We start from the raw sequence: 14174 nt of genomic DNA on the forward strand, positions 1-14174 counted from the left end.
ACACACACACACACACACACACACACACACACACACACACACACAGTCACACACTCCTCCAGTGTGTAGTGATGTCTGTAGATGTCAGTGCTAGTCACTGTGTTGTTAGTTAGTGTTATTATTATTATATAAGTATCAGTCATAAAATCAGTATTAGTTCATCATTAAATTTGTATTAACAGGTTGGGTTAATTGGTAATCAGATCAGTAATAATTGGTAATTGAATGAATATTAGCAAGTAATTAAATCAGTATTAGTATTTAAATCAGTATTAATGTCAGTATTACTATTTAAATCAGTATTCATGTCAGTATTAGTATTTAAATCATTATTAATGTCAGTATTAGTATTTAAATCATTATTAATGTCAGTATTAATATTTAAATCAGTACTAATGTCAGTATTAGTATTTAAATCAGTATTAATGTCAGTATTAATATTTAAATCAGTACTAATGTCAGTATTAGTATTTAAATCAGTATTAATGTCAGTATTAATATTTAAATCAGTATTAATGTCAGTATTAGTATTTAAATCAGTATTAATGTCAGTATTAATATTTAAATCAGTATTAATGTCAGTATTTCGTCTGTAGTTTGACAGAGAAACTCTCAAGATTCCTGGGATGCTGATCATCGACACACCAGGACACGAGTCCTTCAGGTAACACACCCTGTGTGTGTGTGTGTGTGTGTGTGTGTGTGTGTGTGTGTGTGTGTACAGTGTGTGTGTGTGTGTGTGTACAGTGTGTGTGTGTGTGTGTGTACAGTGTGTGTGTGTGTGTGTGTGTGTTCAGGCATCATCAGTGTGATTGTTGAATGCAGCGAATGTGTATTGTGTGTTTACATTTCGTGCCAATAATGGAGTAATATTGCGATTATACAACAGTTACCAACAAAATAAAAGATACAAACAAAATGTATTCATATTGTGGGGCGATTCGCTCTCAAAATAAAAAACTTTTTGCTAGTGTTATCTCCGTTTCCCTGGAAATACATGGGGTCTGACTAATAACTGGAAAACAATCAGTCAGGTCAGTAGACTCCTATGTAATGGAACCTAGTTTACTGCTCCAGCAAGTAGGCGGAGCCTTAGTAACGACCTGCAACAGACGAGTTCTAGTCCCTGTTGAGTCAGCAGCCAACTGGAGCTAATGCTTTCTAGAGATCGCGGGATTTCCCAAACTGAATAAATACCACACATATAAACACAGAACTGCCTCGCGAGCTCAATCTTGTTGTAACTAAGATATCTGCTGAAAAAAATAATTTTTCCATGGACAGATTTAGCTGCTACGTCCTCAAACTTCACATGTATTTTTAAGCTAGTAGACTCACCGCACAGCTGATGGAGGATGCAGAGCGTCTGGAACATCAAGGCTGAACAGAGTTAGCGTAGCGTTATATTTAAATATATTGTATGATAATATATGGAGTAATATTTAGTGATGAGCACGGCCAGGTGTGCTGTCATGCTGATTGATCACGTTCTAAATGTCTAGTTGACCAATCAGATTGCTTGGTCGGAACTACCTGTTCTATAATGTGTGTTTTCTCTGTGTGTGTGTTCTCTGTGTGTGTGTATGTGTGTGTGTGTGTGTGTGTGTTCTCTGTGTGTGTGTGTGTGTGTGTGTGTTCTCTGTGTGTGTGTGTGTGTGTGTGTGTTCTCTGTGTGTGTGTTCTCTGTGTGTGTGTGTGTGTGTGTGTGTGTGTGTGTGTGTGTGTGCAGTAACCTGCGGAACAGAGGCAGCTCTCTGTGTGACATTGCCATCCTGGTGGTGGACATCATGCACGGCCTGGAGCCTCAGACCCTGGAGTCCATCAACCTGCTGAAGGAGAAGAAGTGTCCCTTCATCGTCGCCCTCAACAAGGTGCTGTCTGTTGTCTTTGGTGTCTGTCGTCCTGACCGTCTGTCGTCCTGACGTTGTGTCTGTCGTCCTGACGCTGTGTCTGTCGTCCTGACGCTGTGTCTGTCGTCCTGACGTTGTGTCTGTCGTCCTGACGTTGTGTCTGTCGTCCTGACGCTGTGTCTGTCGTCCTGACGCTGTGTCTGTTGCCTCAGATCGACCGTCTGTATGACTGGAAGAAGAGTCCGGACACAGACGTCGTCGCTACTCTGAAGAAGCAGAAGAAAAACACAAAGGACGAGTTTGACGAGAGAGCCAAGGCCATCATCGTGGAGTTCGCCCAGCAGGTGGCAGCCAGGACCTGTGTGTGTGGGGGTGTGTGTGTGTGTGTGTGAGTGTGTGTGAGTGTGTGTGTGTGTTCGTGTTCCTCAGGGTCTGATGAGTGTGTGTGTGTGTGTGTGTGTGTTCCTCAGGGTCTGATGAGTGTGTGTGTGTGTGTTCCTCAGGGTCTGATCAGTGTGTGAGTGTGTGTGTGTGTTCGTGTTCCTCAGGGTCTGATCAGTGTGTGAGTGTGTGTGTGTGTTCGTGTTCCTCAGGGTCTGATCAGTGTGTGTGTGTGTGTGTGTGTGTGTTCCTCAGGGTCTGATCAGTGTGTGTGTGTGTGTGTTCCTCAGGGTCTGATGAGTGTGTGTGTGTGTGTGTTCCTCAGGGTCTGATGAGTGTGTGTGTGTGTGTGTTCCTCAGGGTCTGATCAGTGTGTGTGTGTGTGTGTTCCTCAGGGCCTGAACGCTGCCTTGTTCCATGAGAATAAAGATCCCAGGACGTTTGTGTCTCTGGTTCCCACCTCGGCCCACAGCGGAGACGGGATGGGGAACCTCATCGCTCTGCTGGTGGAGCTCACCCAGACCATGCTGGCCCGCCGGCTGGCCCACTGTGACGAGCTCCGGGCTCAGGTCATGGAGGTAAGACTGTGTGTGTGTGTGTGTGTGTGTGTGTGTGTGTGTGTGTGACATTACTATGGGAACATCAGTCAGCATCACATCCAGTAGAGTTCAGTAGACTTCAATTCTAATTTAGCAGCGTAGACTTCCATTGTAATTTAGCGTTCTAACATAGAATTCCCATAGACTTCCATTGTAATTTAGCGTTCTAACATAGAATTCCCATAGACTTCCATTGTAATTTAGCGTTCTAACATAGAATTCCCATAGACTTCCATTGTAATTTAGCGTTCTAACATAGAATTCCCATAGACTTCCATTGTAATTTAGCGTTCTACCATAGAATTCCCATAGACTTCCATCGTAATTTAGCGTTCTAACATAGAATTCCCATAGACTTCCATCGTAATTTAGCGTTCTAACATAGAATTCCCATAGACTTCCATCGTAATTTAGCGTTCTAACATAGAATTCCCATAGACTTCCATTGTAATTTAGCGTTCTAACATAGAATTCCCATAGACTTCCATTGTAATTTAGCGTTCTAACATAGAATTCCCATAGACTTCCATTGTAATTTAGCGTTCTACCATAGAATTCCCATAGACTTCCATCGTAATTTAGCGTTCTAACATAGAATTCCCATAGACTTCCATCGTAATTTAGCGTTCTAACATAGAATTCCCATAGACTTCCATTGTAATTTAGCGTTCTAACGTAGAATTCCCATAGACTTCCATTGTAATTTAGCGTTCTAACGTAGAATTCCCATAGACTTCCATTGTAATTTAGCGTTCTAACATAGAATTCCCATAGACTTTCATTCTAAGTTGGCATGCTAAGGTAGAATTCCCATAGACTTCCATTGTAATTTAGCGTTCTAACATAGAATTCCCATAGACTTCCATTGTAATTTAGCGTTCTAACATAGAATTCCCATAGACTTCATTGTAATTTAGCGTTCTAACGTAGAATTCCCATAGACTTCATTGTAATTTAGCGTTCTAACGTAGAATTCCCATAGACTTCCATTGTAATTTAGCGTTCTAACGTAGAATTCCCATAGACTTTCATTCTAAGTTGGCATGCTAAGGTAGAATTCCCATAGACTTCCATTGTAATTTAGCGTTCTAACGTAGAATTCCCATAGACTTCCATTGTAATTTAGCGTTCTAACGTAGAATTCCCATAGACTTCCATTGTAATTTAGCGTTCTAACGTAGAATTCCCATAGACTTCCATTGTAATTTAGCGTTCTAACATAGAATTCCCATAGACTTTCATTCTAAGTTGGCATGCTAAGGTAGAATTCCCATAGATTCCCACTGTTAATTGCATGCTAACAAAATTCCCATAGACTTTCATTTTAATTAGCATTGTACGGTAGAATTAGCGCTAGTATGGCTAGCGCTAATAAAAAGAGTGTGTGTGTGTGTGTGTGTGTGTGTGTGTGTGTGTGTGTATATGTGTGTGTGTGTGTGTGTGTGTGTGTGTGCAGGTCAAGGCTCTGCCCGGTATGGGAACTACGATCGACGTCATTCTGATTAACGGGCGTCTGCGGGAGGGAGAGACCATCATCGTCCCGGGGGTGGAAGGACCAATCATCACGCAGATCCGAGGCCTGCTGCTGCCCCCCCCTCTGAAGGAGCTGCGGGTCAAGGTGCTCAGGGACTCTATTCTCTTCTACTGTGTTTACTGTCGAGCTTCAGGACCGTCCTGCCAGAGTTTCGTTTCCTTTTCACTTTATTTTGTTCTATTTTTATTTTATATAATTTGTATTATTTTATTATTATTTTGCATTTGTATTTTATTTTTATTTTATCATTTTTTAGTAATTTAATTTTAGTTCTATATTTTTTTTGCTTCCATTTTATTTTTAATTCTATTTAATTTTTGTATCTATTTATTTTATTTAGTTTATATATTATCATACTTAGTTCTTGTGTTTTGGTTTTATTATCTTGGTCTCTCCTCTGCTCTACTCTTGTATTTTACTGGACTCTACTCCAAGCTGCTGTGTTCTACTGCATTCTTTCTACTCTAAGATACTCCACTCTATTCTATTCTGAGATGCCGTTTACTGTGCTCTCTTACTGTATTGAGAGTGGTATTGATGAGCTGACTGCTGTATTGATTATTGATCTGTGTGTGTTGTGTGTGTGTGTGTGTGTGTGTGTGTGTGTGTGTGAGTAGAACCAGTATGAGAAGCACAAGGAGGTGTCGACGTCTCAGGGTGTGAAGATCCTGGGGAAAGACCTGGAGAAGACGCTGGCAGGACTTCCTCTGCTGGTGGCTCACCATGACGACGAGATCCCCGTGCTGAGGGTAACACACACACACACACACACACACACACACACACACACACACACACACTTGTTTGCTTTTTTATTTTACTCATTTATTTGATTTTAAAACTCATGCGTTAGGTTTTGAAACTTGTGTGTTAGTCAGCCAAAAAACCCAGTATATGGTCTGTTGTGGTTCCGGTGTACTGACCGGTCTGTTGCGGTCCCGGTGTACTGACCGGTCTCTGTTGCGGTCCCGGTGTACTGACCGGTCTGTTGCGGTCCCGCTGTACTGACCGGTCTGTTGTGGTCTGGTTTTCAGGATGAACTGGTGCGGGAGCTGAAACAGACGCTGAGCTCCATCAAACTGGAGGAGAAAGGAGTTTATGTCCAGGCTTCCACTCTGGGATCACTGGAGGCTTTACTGGAGTTCCTGCGCACATCCAAAGTCCCTGTGAGTACCTGTCTATCTGACTACCTGTCTGTCTGACTGTCTGTCTGTCTGTCTGACTACCTGTCTGTCTGTCAGTCTGACTACCTGTCTGTCTGACTACCTGTCTGTCTGTCTGACTCCCTGTCTGTCTGTCAGACTTCCTGTCTGTCTGTCTGACTTCCTGTCAGTCTGACTACCTGTCTGTCTGTTTGACTGACTTCCTGTCTGTTTGACTGACTTCCTGTCTGTCTGTCTGACTTCCAGTCTGTCTGTCTGACTTCCAGTCTGTCTGTCTGACTACCTGTCTGTCTCTCTACCTGTCTGTCTGTCGGTCTGTTTGACTGACTTCCTGTCTGTCTGTCTGACTTCCTGTCTGTCTGTCTGACTTCCAGTCTGTCTGTCTGACTACCTGTCTGTCTCTCTACCTGTCTGTCTGTCTTACTACCTGTCTGTCTGTCTGTCTGTTTGACTGACTTCCTGTCTGTCTATCTGTCTGACTTCCAGTCTGTCTGTCTGACTACCTGTCTGTCTCTCTACCTGTCTGTCTGCAGTATGCTGGTATTAACATCGGTCCAGTTCATAAGAAGGATGTGATGAAGGCTTCCACCATGCTGGAGCACGACCCGCAGTACGTCACCTCATCTACTCTACTCTGTTTCTACTGTGTTTCTACTGTGTTTCTACTCTGTTTCTACTGTGTTTCTACTGTGTTTCTACTGTGTTTCTACTCTGTTTCTATTAGGGATGGGACGATATGATTCAATACTCAATATGAGGTTTAGGATTCAATACAACCACGCTATGATGTAATAAATAAAAGTTCAGTGACAATTAAGTCTGACCACAGAATTCTGTTTATTTCTGAGGCACAAATCTTTCTAGTGATGCCATTGGCTGCTAGAATGTAAACAAGAGACAATAATATAATTTGGATGGAGAGCTTGTGAAACTGTGATGGTCAAGAGTCTCATTAGTGATTACTACAGCAGAACAACATGGAGCTGATATCACCATTCATGTTCCTGACAGCAGAATAACATGGAGCTGATATCACCATTCATGTTCCTGACACACCAGACGGCTTGTCGTGTTCCTGTATTGTGATGTATTGAAGTTCGATATATCATCCCATCCCTAGTTTCTATTCTGCTCTGTATCTATGATGAGAGCTCATGTAGAGATGAAGCCTTTCGTTCTTATTGATTTAGTTCTTGCACCTGTTGTAGAAAACGACGGATTGGTTTTTACATACACAGCAGGGTTTGGTCCATTCATGAACTGAACTGAGAAGGCATGGTGAATCCCAGTTCAGTTCAGCTGGAATGTGAAAGTCTCCCAGCTGTAAGGAAACAGAATGCGAACTGAATTGGAATGACAGGAAACGGAAACATTATCAATCAGATAAAAGACAAATTCAATATACTCGGGGTCATCGGGTGTTTCGGGTCTTTGAACATCAGACACCCTCGCCCAGGCGACCCCGCCAGGGTTGATCAAGCCCTGGCTCGTGTCCCAGTCGCACTCACACTCCACGGCTCACTCCACCTGATCCACAACAATCTAGAGGATCTTCCTGCTGCCTCTGTAGCACTCTTGATGGCTTGGATCTTGTTCGCCCCACCACTCCCAGTACACTGTAGGCTTTGCACCTGGCTTTCCACCCCCGGCTGCCGCGCTGCTCATACTTGGCCCTTTTCCGTTCATTGTCTTCCTCCATCCGGTCTTCCCAGGGGGCCGTCAGTTCAAGCTTGACCACCCGCTTTGTCGAATCTGACAGAAGGACGATGTCAGGCCTGAGTGTGGTCTGGGAATCTGAGCCGTTCAATACGGTCAACCCTCAACTGCCGGTCTCAGGCTGACACAAGGACCCTGCCGGTGGCTTCTTCAGGTGCTGGGTGCTGCTCTCCTTCCCTGACGAATGTGATGGAGCTCTTTGCCGGTCGGAGATGCTTGGTGTCCACCTGCCGGAGGTAATGGCTGACCCTCCTCTGAAGCCCTCCAATGGGACCTCATAGATCAGCAGCGGCCAGAGGATGCGCAGTAGAATGCCGTGTTGGTAGACCCAGGCTAACCTGACCTCGGGCTAACCTGACTTGTCCACTGCCGCCAACAGGGACTCGAGAGCCTGATTGGTTGCCTGGATTGAGGCTGTGTCTTTGAGGCTGCATGTGAACATTTTGCCCAGGCTCTTCTGTGACTGAAGGAATTCTGGTACCACCAATGTGGAAGTGGAACTTGTCGATGACCACGCCCCTCTTCAGCCCCAGGGATCTTGTCTTTTGCTGGTTTGTCATGAGCGTCAAACCAGCAAAGTCAAGATCGCTGGGGGATCATGTCGTGAGCCTCTCCATCCCTTGGAGAATCCGCCTGCCTCCTGGCACAGATGCAGTCAGGTTGTCCGTGAACGCTCTCTCGACTGGGGTCCCTGCCCTCCACCTCTGCAGCCTTCACCAGCGTGTTCATAGATGAGGCAGAGGATCACAGACATGGTGCAGCTGGTTATGATGCCTTCCGATGTTATGGAAACTGTCACAGTAGTCGAGGATGAGCTCCCGTAGTGCCGGTCGAGGGCCTCCTTCACCAGCTTGTGAGGGATCGACACACTACCGGGTCTCCTTTGCCTTTGCGAGCCTCCCTGATGAGCTGGATCACCACTCCCGTGTGCTCCATGCATCCAGGCATGTTCAGGACCCGGCCCTTCTGTCGATGTACCTCTTCTTAAGGAGACATTCTGTCAGGATAGTATGCTGAAGAATATTTTCCCCTCCACACTGAGCAGCGAGATGGTTCTAAACTGCTATAACACTATGTGTAATCTCAGATATGTGGTAAGAAAAAACAAAAAACATGAAATTTCACAGAATTTCATCAAATTAAATTCAACTTCCTGATATTCCAATTTTCATTCCAATTCTGTTTCCTGTAGGTTTTTTCCAAATCCAATTCCTCAGCTGAACTGAAATAGATCATATTATAGAAGTTCATCCATGAATTGAAACCAACACCTGCTACACACAACGCACCTAATTGAAACAAAATCAGTCAACTCTGCTGAGGTTTAAATGAAGTTTTTGCGGTGCGGCTGCAGGTTCGCTGTGATCCTGGCGTTCGACGTGAAGGTGGAGAGAGAGAGTCAGGAGATGGCCGACAGTCTGGGCGTGCGAGTCTTCTCCGCTGAGATCATCTACCATCTGTTCGACGCCTTCACCAAGTACAGAGAGGACTACAAGAAGGCCAAGCAGGACGAGTTCAAGTAGGAACACACGCATTCACTTAATCCCAGGTTTGAGTCTGACTCCTGGAAACTCACTAATATATATGTGTGTGTGTGTGTGTGTGTGTGTGTGTGTGTGTGTGTGTCAGGCACGTGGCGGTGTTCCCGGTGAAGCTGCGGATCCTGCCTCAGTTCATCTTTAACTCCAGAGATCCCATCGTGATGGGAGTGAACGTGGACGCCGGCGTGCTGCGGCAGGGAACGCCGCTCTGCGTGCCCAGCAAGGGGGTGAGCCAGTGTGTGTGTGTGTGTGTGTGTGTGTATACATATATATACTCTATATATGTTTGCGTGTGTGTATATAATGTGTGTGTGTGTATCTTATAGTTTGTGGACATCGGTGTGGTCACCAGCATCGAGGTGAACCACAAGACGGTGGACAGCGCTAAGAAAGGCCAGGAGATCTGCATCAAGATCGAACCCATTCCCGGAGAGTCGCCCAAGATGTACGGCCGCCATTTTGAGGCCACTGACATCATCGTCAGCAAGGTGAGACGTTTTATTGGTTGGAGTTTTTATTCCCGCCTCCTGGTAGGAATTAGCCTGGTGTCCGGCCCCTATGAACTTCAGTCTTTAGCACTCTTCGAATTTGCATGGCGATTCATAAGGGTCTGGACCAAGCCTCATAAGGGTCTGGACCAAGCCTCATAAGGGTCTGGACCAAGCCTCATAAGGGTCTGGACCAAGCCTGTCCACGTCACTTTCTCGCTCCCACCGATTGCTGTTAGTTGTCAGTTGTCAAAATCTTTGACCAATCACAGTAGCAAAGCAGAGTGATGTAATCTGGAAGCGCCTCAGAGTCATGGATGTATTGCTCAGAGGAACAACAGTCATGGCAGCCTTCACTTTCGAGCTTTTAAACAGCTGAGTGTTCCTGTTTTAATTCATTTTTTCAATTTTAATTCATCAAACTGACAAAATCACTAAATCCAGCTTGCTATCATCCTTTATAATCCCTTTGCCAGAACACCGGCGCTGCCATTTTGTTGTCATAACAGCAGCTGTAACATAGCTGTTGTCACGCTCTGTAACGCTCGTCGTAAGGAGGTTTGTCCCGCCTACATCGACCGTCCAATCAGGTGCCTCCGACAGTATCTGTCCGAAATAGCTGCTGGTGAATAGGCTGCGTCCAAAAATGTCTGAACCAGCTGGTTAGCATCATTAGCCTTCCTCATTGAAACCAATGGACACAGCTAGCGAGAAGCTGGAAACTAGCGTTACTTTGATAAATATCTAAAATTCACGATCAAGGACCAATCATGGTTACTAGAAGTAATAAGTGTGTGTGTGTGTGTGTGTGTGTGTGTGTGTGTGTGTGTGCTGCAGATCACGCGGGCGTCCATCGATGCGTTGAAGAACTGGTTCAGAGACGAGATGCAGAAATCTGATTGGCAGCTGATCATGGAGCTGAAGAAGACGTTCGAGATCATCTGAGGGACCACACACACACACACACACACACACACACACACACTCTCTGACACACACACACTCTGACACACACACGGGACAGCCCCTCCCCCCTCAGATGACGCCAGCAAGGGAAAAGAAGAAAAAAAAGACAAAATGAACAAAAGAGGCGAAAGTGTTTTTCTGTGAGAAACGGAACTATTTTTTCCACTGTTGTAAACAGTGATAGTTTAGACCGCATTACACACACACACACACACACACACACACACACACACACACACACACACACACACACACACACACACACACACACTGTATTCCAACGTGCCTGTTCAAAAAAAACAAAAAAAAAAACAATGTTGTGGTATTTTTTTCTTCTTCTCTGCTCTTATTTGTGGCTGCTGCTTCAAGTCCCAGGTCCCCCCACTCCCACCAGGCCCCGCCCCCTCCCACCCGGCCCCGCCCCCACACTTAGCCCCGCCCACCCAGACTGACACTAACGAGCTTAACGAGGCTCAGTGAAAGACTTTCCCTCAGGCCAAAGTCCCAGTTAATCCAGCGGACTGGGAATGTTGGTCAGTGACTGGTGTATTATGGGATGTCGCAGGTGTATTATGGGATGCAGCTGGAGGCAGAAGTGACTCGGTTTCCCCGGCTGATGTTCCAGTTTGTCGGCCATATTGGAGGAAGAGGAAGTTTGAGCTCCAAAAGCTTTTCAACCTGAAACTGATGATGTCATAACTTCACTTGAATATAATAAAATATTTACATAAAGTTTTCAGTTAAGGGTTAATAATCCTGTCGACTTGATTCATTTCCCTTTAATGTCAAAATGTTTCTCCTCTTTTCACAATAATTTTCACATTTTGAGGTTTTGTTGCAGAAAGTTCCAGTTTTCAACAATATAACAACTGAACTGAGAGTGTGAAAATAGTCTAATTCATGTCAGTTCAATCTGTTTATTAGTGGTTGCCTTGGTAATAACTAAAGGGAATCCAAATAATTAATAAGTAATGAAATTCGGTTATCGCTGGTATTACATGTGAAAAAGCATGAATCGGTGTAATCAGATTACTTTTTAATAATTTTAGCCTTCATGTTAAAGTGATGAAACCCAATAAAGTCAAAATGATTAATTGTAGGAAGTTTTTATTCCATTAATGTGAAGTTTTTGAAGTTAACAGGATTATTAGATGTTTAGCTGCAGGTTATTAATTTAATGTGAAGTTTTGACATTAACAGTTAAAACAGCTGAAATTTAACGCTCCATATTCACATTTCTGTTTCTATTCATATCTGATCAAAGATGTTTAATGAAGACGTCGTTAAAGTCAGATTTTCACATTTCAATTTATTGGATTTTCAAAACTCAGACTAACTCAGACTCGCTCCTGATTGGCTCCCTCAGTAAAGAATGACTGAAATCCGTCCAATCAGGTCAGTTTGCAGCAGTTGAACCGCCCCAAAACGCAGCAAACAGGAAGTTCGAAAGGAAACGGTCATGCGTCGAACGTCCTGCTGCAAAGCGTTTGTTATTCTGGGTTGTCATTGGCTGAGACGGAGATTCCGTGTGACGGGCGTTTGTACGGAGCCAATGAAGATGCAGAATGACCCCGAACAGGATCAAACGCACCTCAACTCAGTCTTCACATTCATTCAGTTTAACTCGTTCAGTTCGACTTTAACTAAACTCCATTTATCTGCAGAGCATCATGAAGAACTTTATTCAGATCTGAGACAGAGGAGATCTGAACTGGATCATGAAATCTGGATCATGTGGGACTTTAAAGCGTCAGTTTGGGTTTCTGGCCTCAAAACAACTTGAACTTTAAGTCCAGATTGTTTTTCATCGGGCAAAATGACGAGAAATTCACCTGGAAAAATAAAAATCTGTGAGGAAACGTCAGCCAGATAAAACCTTTCCTGGTTTGGTAGCGTTGGTTTTCAGTTTACACTTGATTCATTGAGCTGATGCTGTTACCCAGAATGCCTTGCAGCGAGTCAGCAGGTTGAGGGTTCAGCTGGAGGACGAACAGACGCTGGTGACGGGAATCGAACCGGGAAGCTGCAGGTGAAAGGTTTTCCTCAACTTCATCATCTTCATCATCTTCATCATGGCCGACGGCTGTAGCCCCGCCCACCGTGACCCCTGCGTGACCCGGATGCAGAAACCCGACAACAGGAAGTGTGCCGTTTAAAGGGGAATTCCACCAAACTGAAAAGTCGACATGATGGTTTCCAGTTTGGTGTCAAAATAAAAATAAAGTAAAAACTGACAGTGAGCTGGAATATTTTCTTCTGGATCGTTAGGAAACATCTGAATTTTTACTTTAAATTAATGAGTTTTTCAGCAGTGAAGGAACTGTCTGTAAAATGTTCTTTAAACGTTGCACATTTCACTTTGATCTCTGAATCCATTTTTCTCAATTTAAAACTCAAAAAATTTAAAAAATCTTCCCAAACAATCTGAGCGAACCTGTTTCCTCCCTGGTCAGAGCGAGGTCACGCCTGGAGCAGCCGGGGTCAAAGGTCACGATCGGGCCTGGGACAGCCAGCCACAAGCTGAACAACAGAGATAGACCGGTTCAGACCAGAACAGACCGCTTCGATCCGGCTTCTGACTTCTCCCCCATGTTGAATATTTGCAATGCAAATTGAAAAGAATTAAAATGATTAAAATGTATTCTATAAAAACTAAGATGATCTGTTTGGTGCTTGATGTGTCTTTATTGATCAGACTTAGCTGTTGGGGGGGGGGGGGGGTTTGTGGGGAGGGGGGGAGGGGGACTGAACAGAAACACCAGTCTGAGTTTCACAGCAGTTTCAGGCAAACTGTTAAGGACAAATGTTGACTATTAATTTCCGCAACTGAACGTTGTTGTGAAATATGACTCATTTGTTTAATATTAATGACAAGAGAAAAGATATAAAAATGTACCATAATAACACAATAAAACAGTGCTACTGGATGATTATTACATCAAATGTAGTTTATTAATAAAATAATAACTGTCTTTAACACACACTGAAATGAGTGAGACGCTCAGTCAAGTGCGTGACGATAATATACTGTAATATAATGTAACATAATATAACTTGAGTTGGGGAAAGTAACAGTATAAACAATAAACAAAATAAATAGTAAAAATGAAACTGCTTGTTGGAAAAGATGAAGACCAAACAATGTTCATTTAGGAGAAACTTTAATTCTGACAATTACAGAAAACTAGATAGAAGTTTATAGCTTGGAATGATGAGATGACAATAAAATACCAAATGTTGCTAAAGAAAGATATTTCAACCTGTCAATCATCTTGAAGAAGAGTGTTGGAGCCATTATGCCTGTCTTTGGAGTATTCTCTTTATTCTTTATTCTACAATTGAGATTTGTTGCTATTTTGGATTGTTTACATATACTTATGTTACATGTGTATCCTTTAGTCCAGAGTACCCGACCTTGCTTTAGTCCTGAAAATTGCATGGGGAGGGGAGGGGCTATGTTCAGGTGTGTCAGGTAAGATAGACAGGAAGTAGGAAATGGTTCAGGGAAGAAAAAAAAATGTTTGGTGAGGGACTAGGAAGGGCATACATTTTCTTTGAACCACATTAGTTTTGAATCCTGATTTATCTTCTTGATCCTTTTTTATTTTTTCCTGGAAAAGGGCAAAGCAAAAAGACTGATTTGCATTTTTTGAACTGCCCTGATCATTTTTGGAAGTATTTAATAAATACTTGTTATTTTTTCAACATAACTTGGACTCATTGGATTCTTCTTGGATGTGCGTATCAAAGTGTACCTAGTCCCACCAATAATGGAAAACAAAATGGAATGGAAAACAAAAAAGCCGATACAGAGAGTAATTATACACACATCACGTAGGTGCAAGGCTGTCAGTAAACTGTCAATGAAAGAAGGAGTAACTCCTGCACACTCGCTCCACGCCACAAAAGTTTAATAGTGACGTTTCCATCCTACTT

The 14174-nt window shown here is 43.5% G+C and overlaps 1 protein-coding gene across 1 annotated transcript in view; it reads left to right on the forward strand.

Annotated features, from left to right (window-relative positions):
• The window catches only part of LOC139663503 (eukaryotic translation initiation factor 5B), a 14980-nt gene extending 2075 nt beyond the window's left edge, over positions 1 to 12905 (forward strand). The window contains exons 4-15 of the mRNA XM_071542188.1: positions 597 to 664; positions 1730 to 1871; positions 2063 to 2194; positions 2627 to 2809; positions 4287 to 4448; positions 4982 to 5113; positions 5399 to 5530; positions 6061 to 6137; positions 8598 to 8762; positions 8873 to 9011; positions 9111 to 9272; positions 10110 to 12905. Coding sequence (XP_071398289.1) covers positions 597 to 664; positions 1730 to 1871; positions 2063 to 2194; positions 2627 to 2809; positions 4287 to 4448; positions 4982 to 5113; positions 5399 to 5530; positions 6061 to 6137; positions 8598 to 8762; positions 8873 to 9011; positions 9111 to 9272; positions 10110 to 10217 — 1602 coding nt within the window. The 3' untranslated portion in view covers positions 10218 to 12905. The remainder of the gene's footprint in view (positions 1 to 596; positions 665 to 1729; positions 1872 to 2062; positions 2195 to 2626; positions 2810 to 4286; positions 4449 to 4981; positions 5114 to 5398; positions 5531 to 6060; positions 6138 to 8597; positions 8763 to 8872; positions 9012 to 9110; positions 9273 to 10109) is intronic.
• Positions 12906 to 14174: the final 1269 nt, after the last annotated feature.

The sequence above is a fragment of the Centroberyx affinis genome, unplaced genomic scaffold (genome assembly GCF_046629955.1).
Source record: "Centroberyx affinis isolate AG114_WGS23_722 - 3 ecotype Tasmania unplaced genomic scaffold, CSIRO-AGI_Caff_v1 ptg004034l_1, whole genome shotgun sequence".
NCBI lineage: Eukaryota > Metazoa > Chordata > Actinopteri > Beryciformes > Berycidae > Centroberyx > Centroberyx affinis.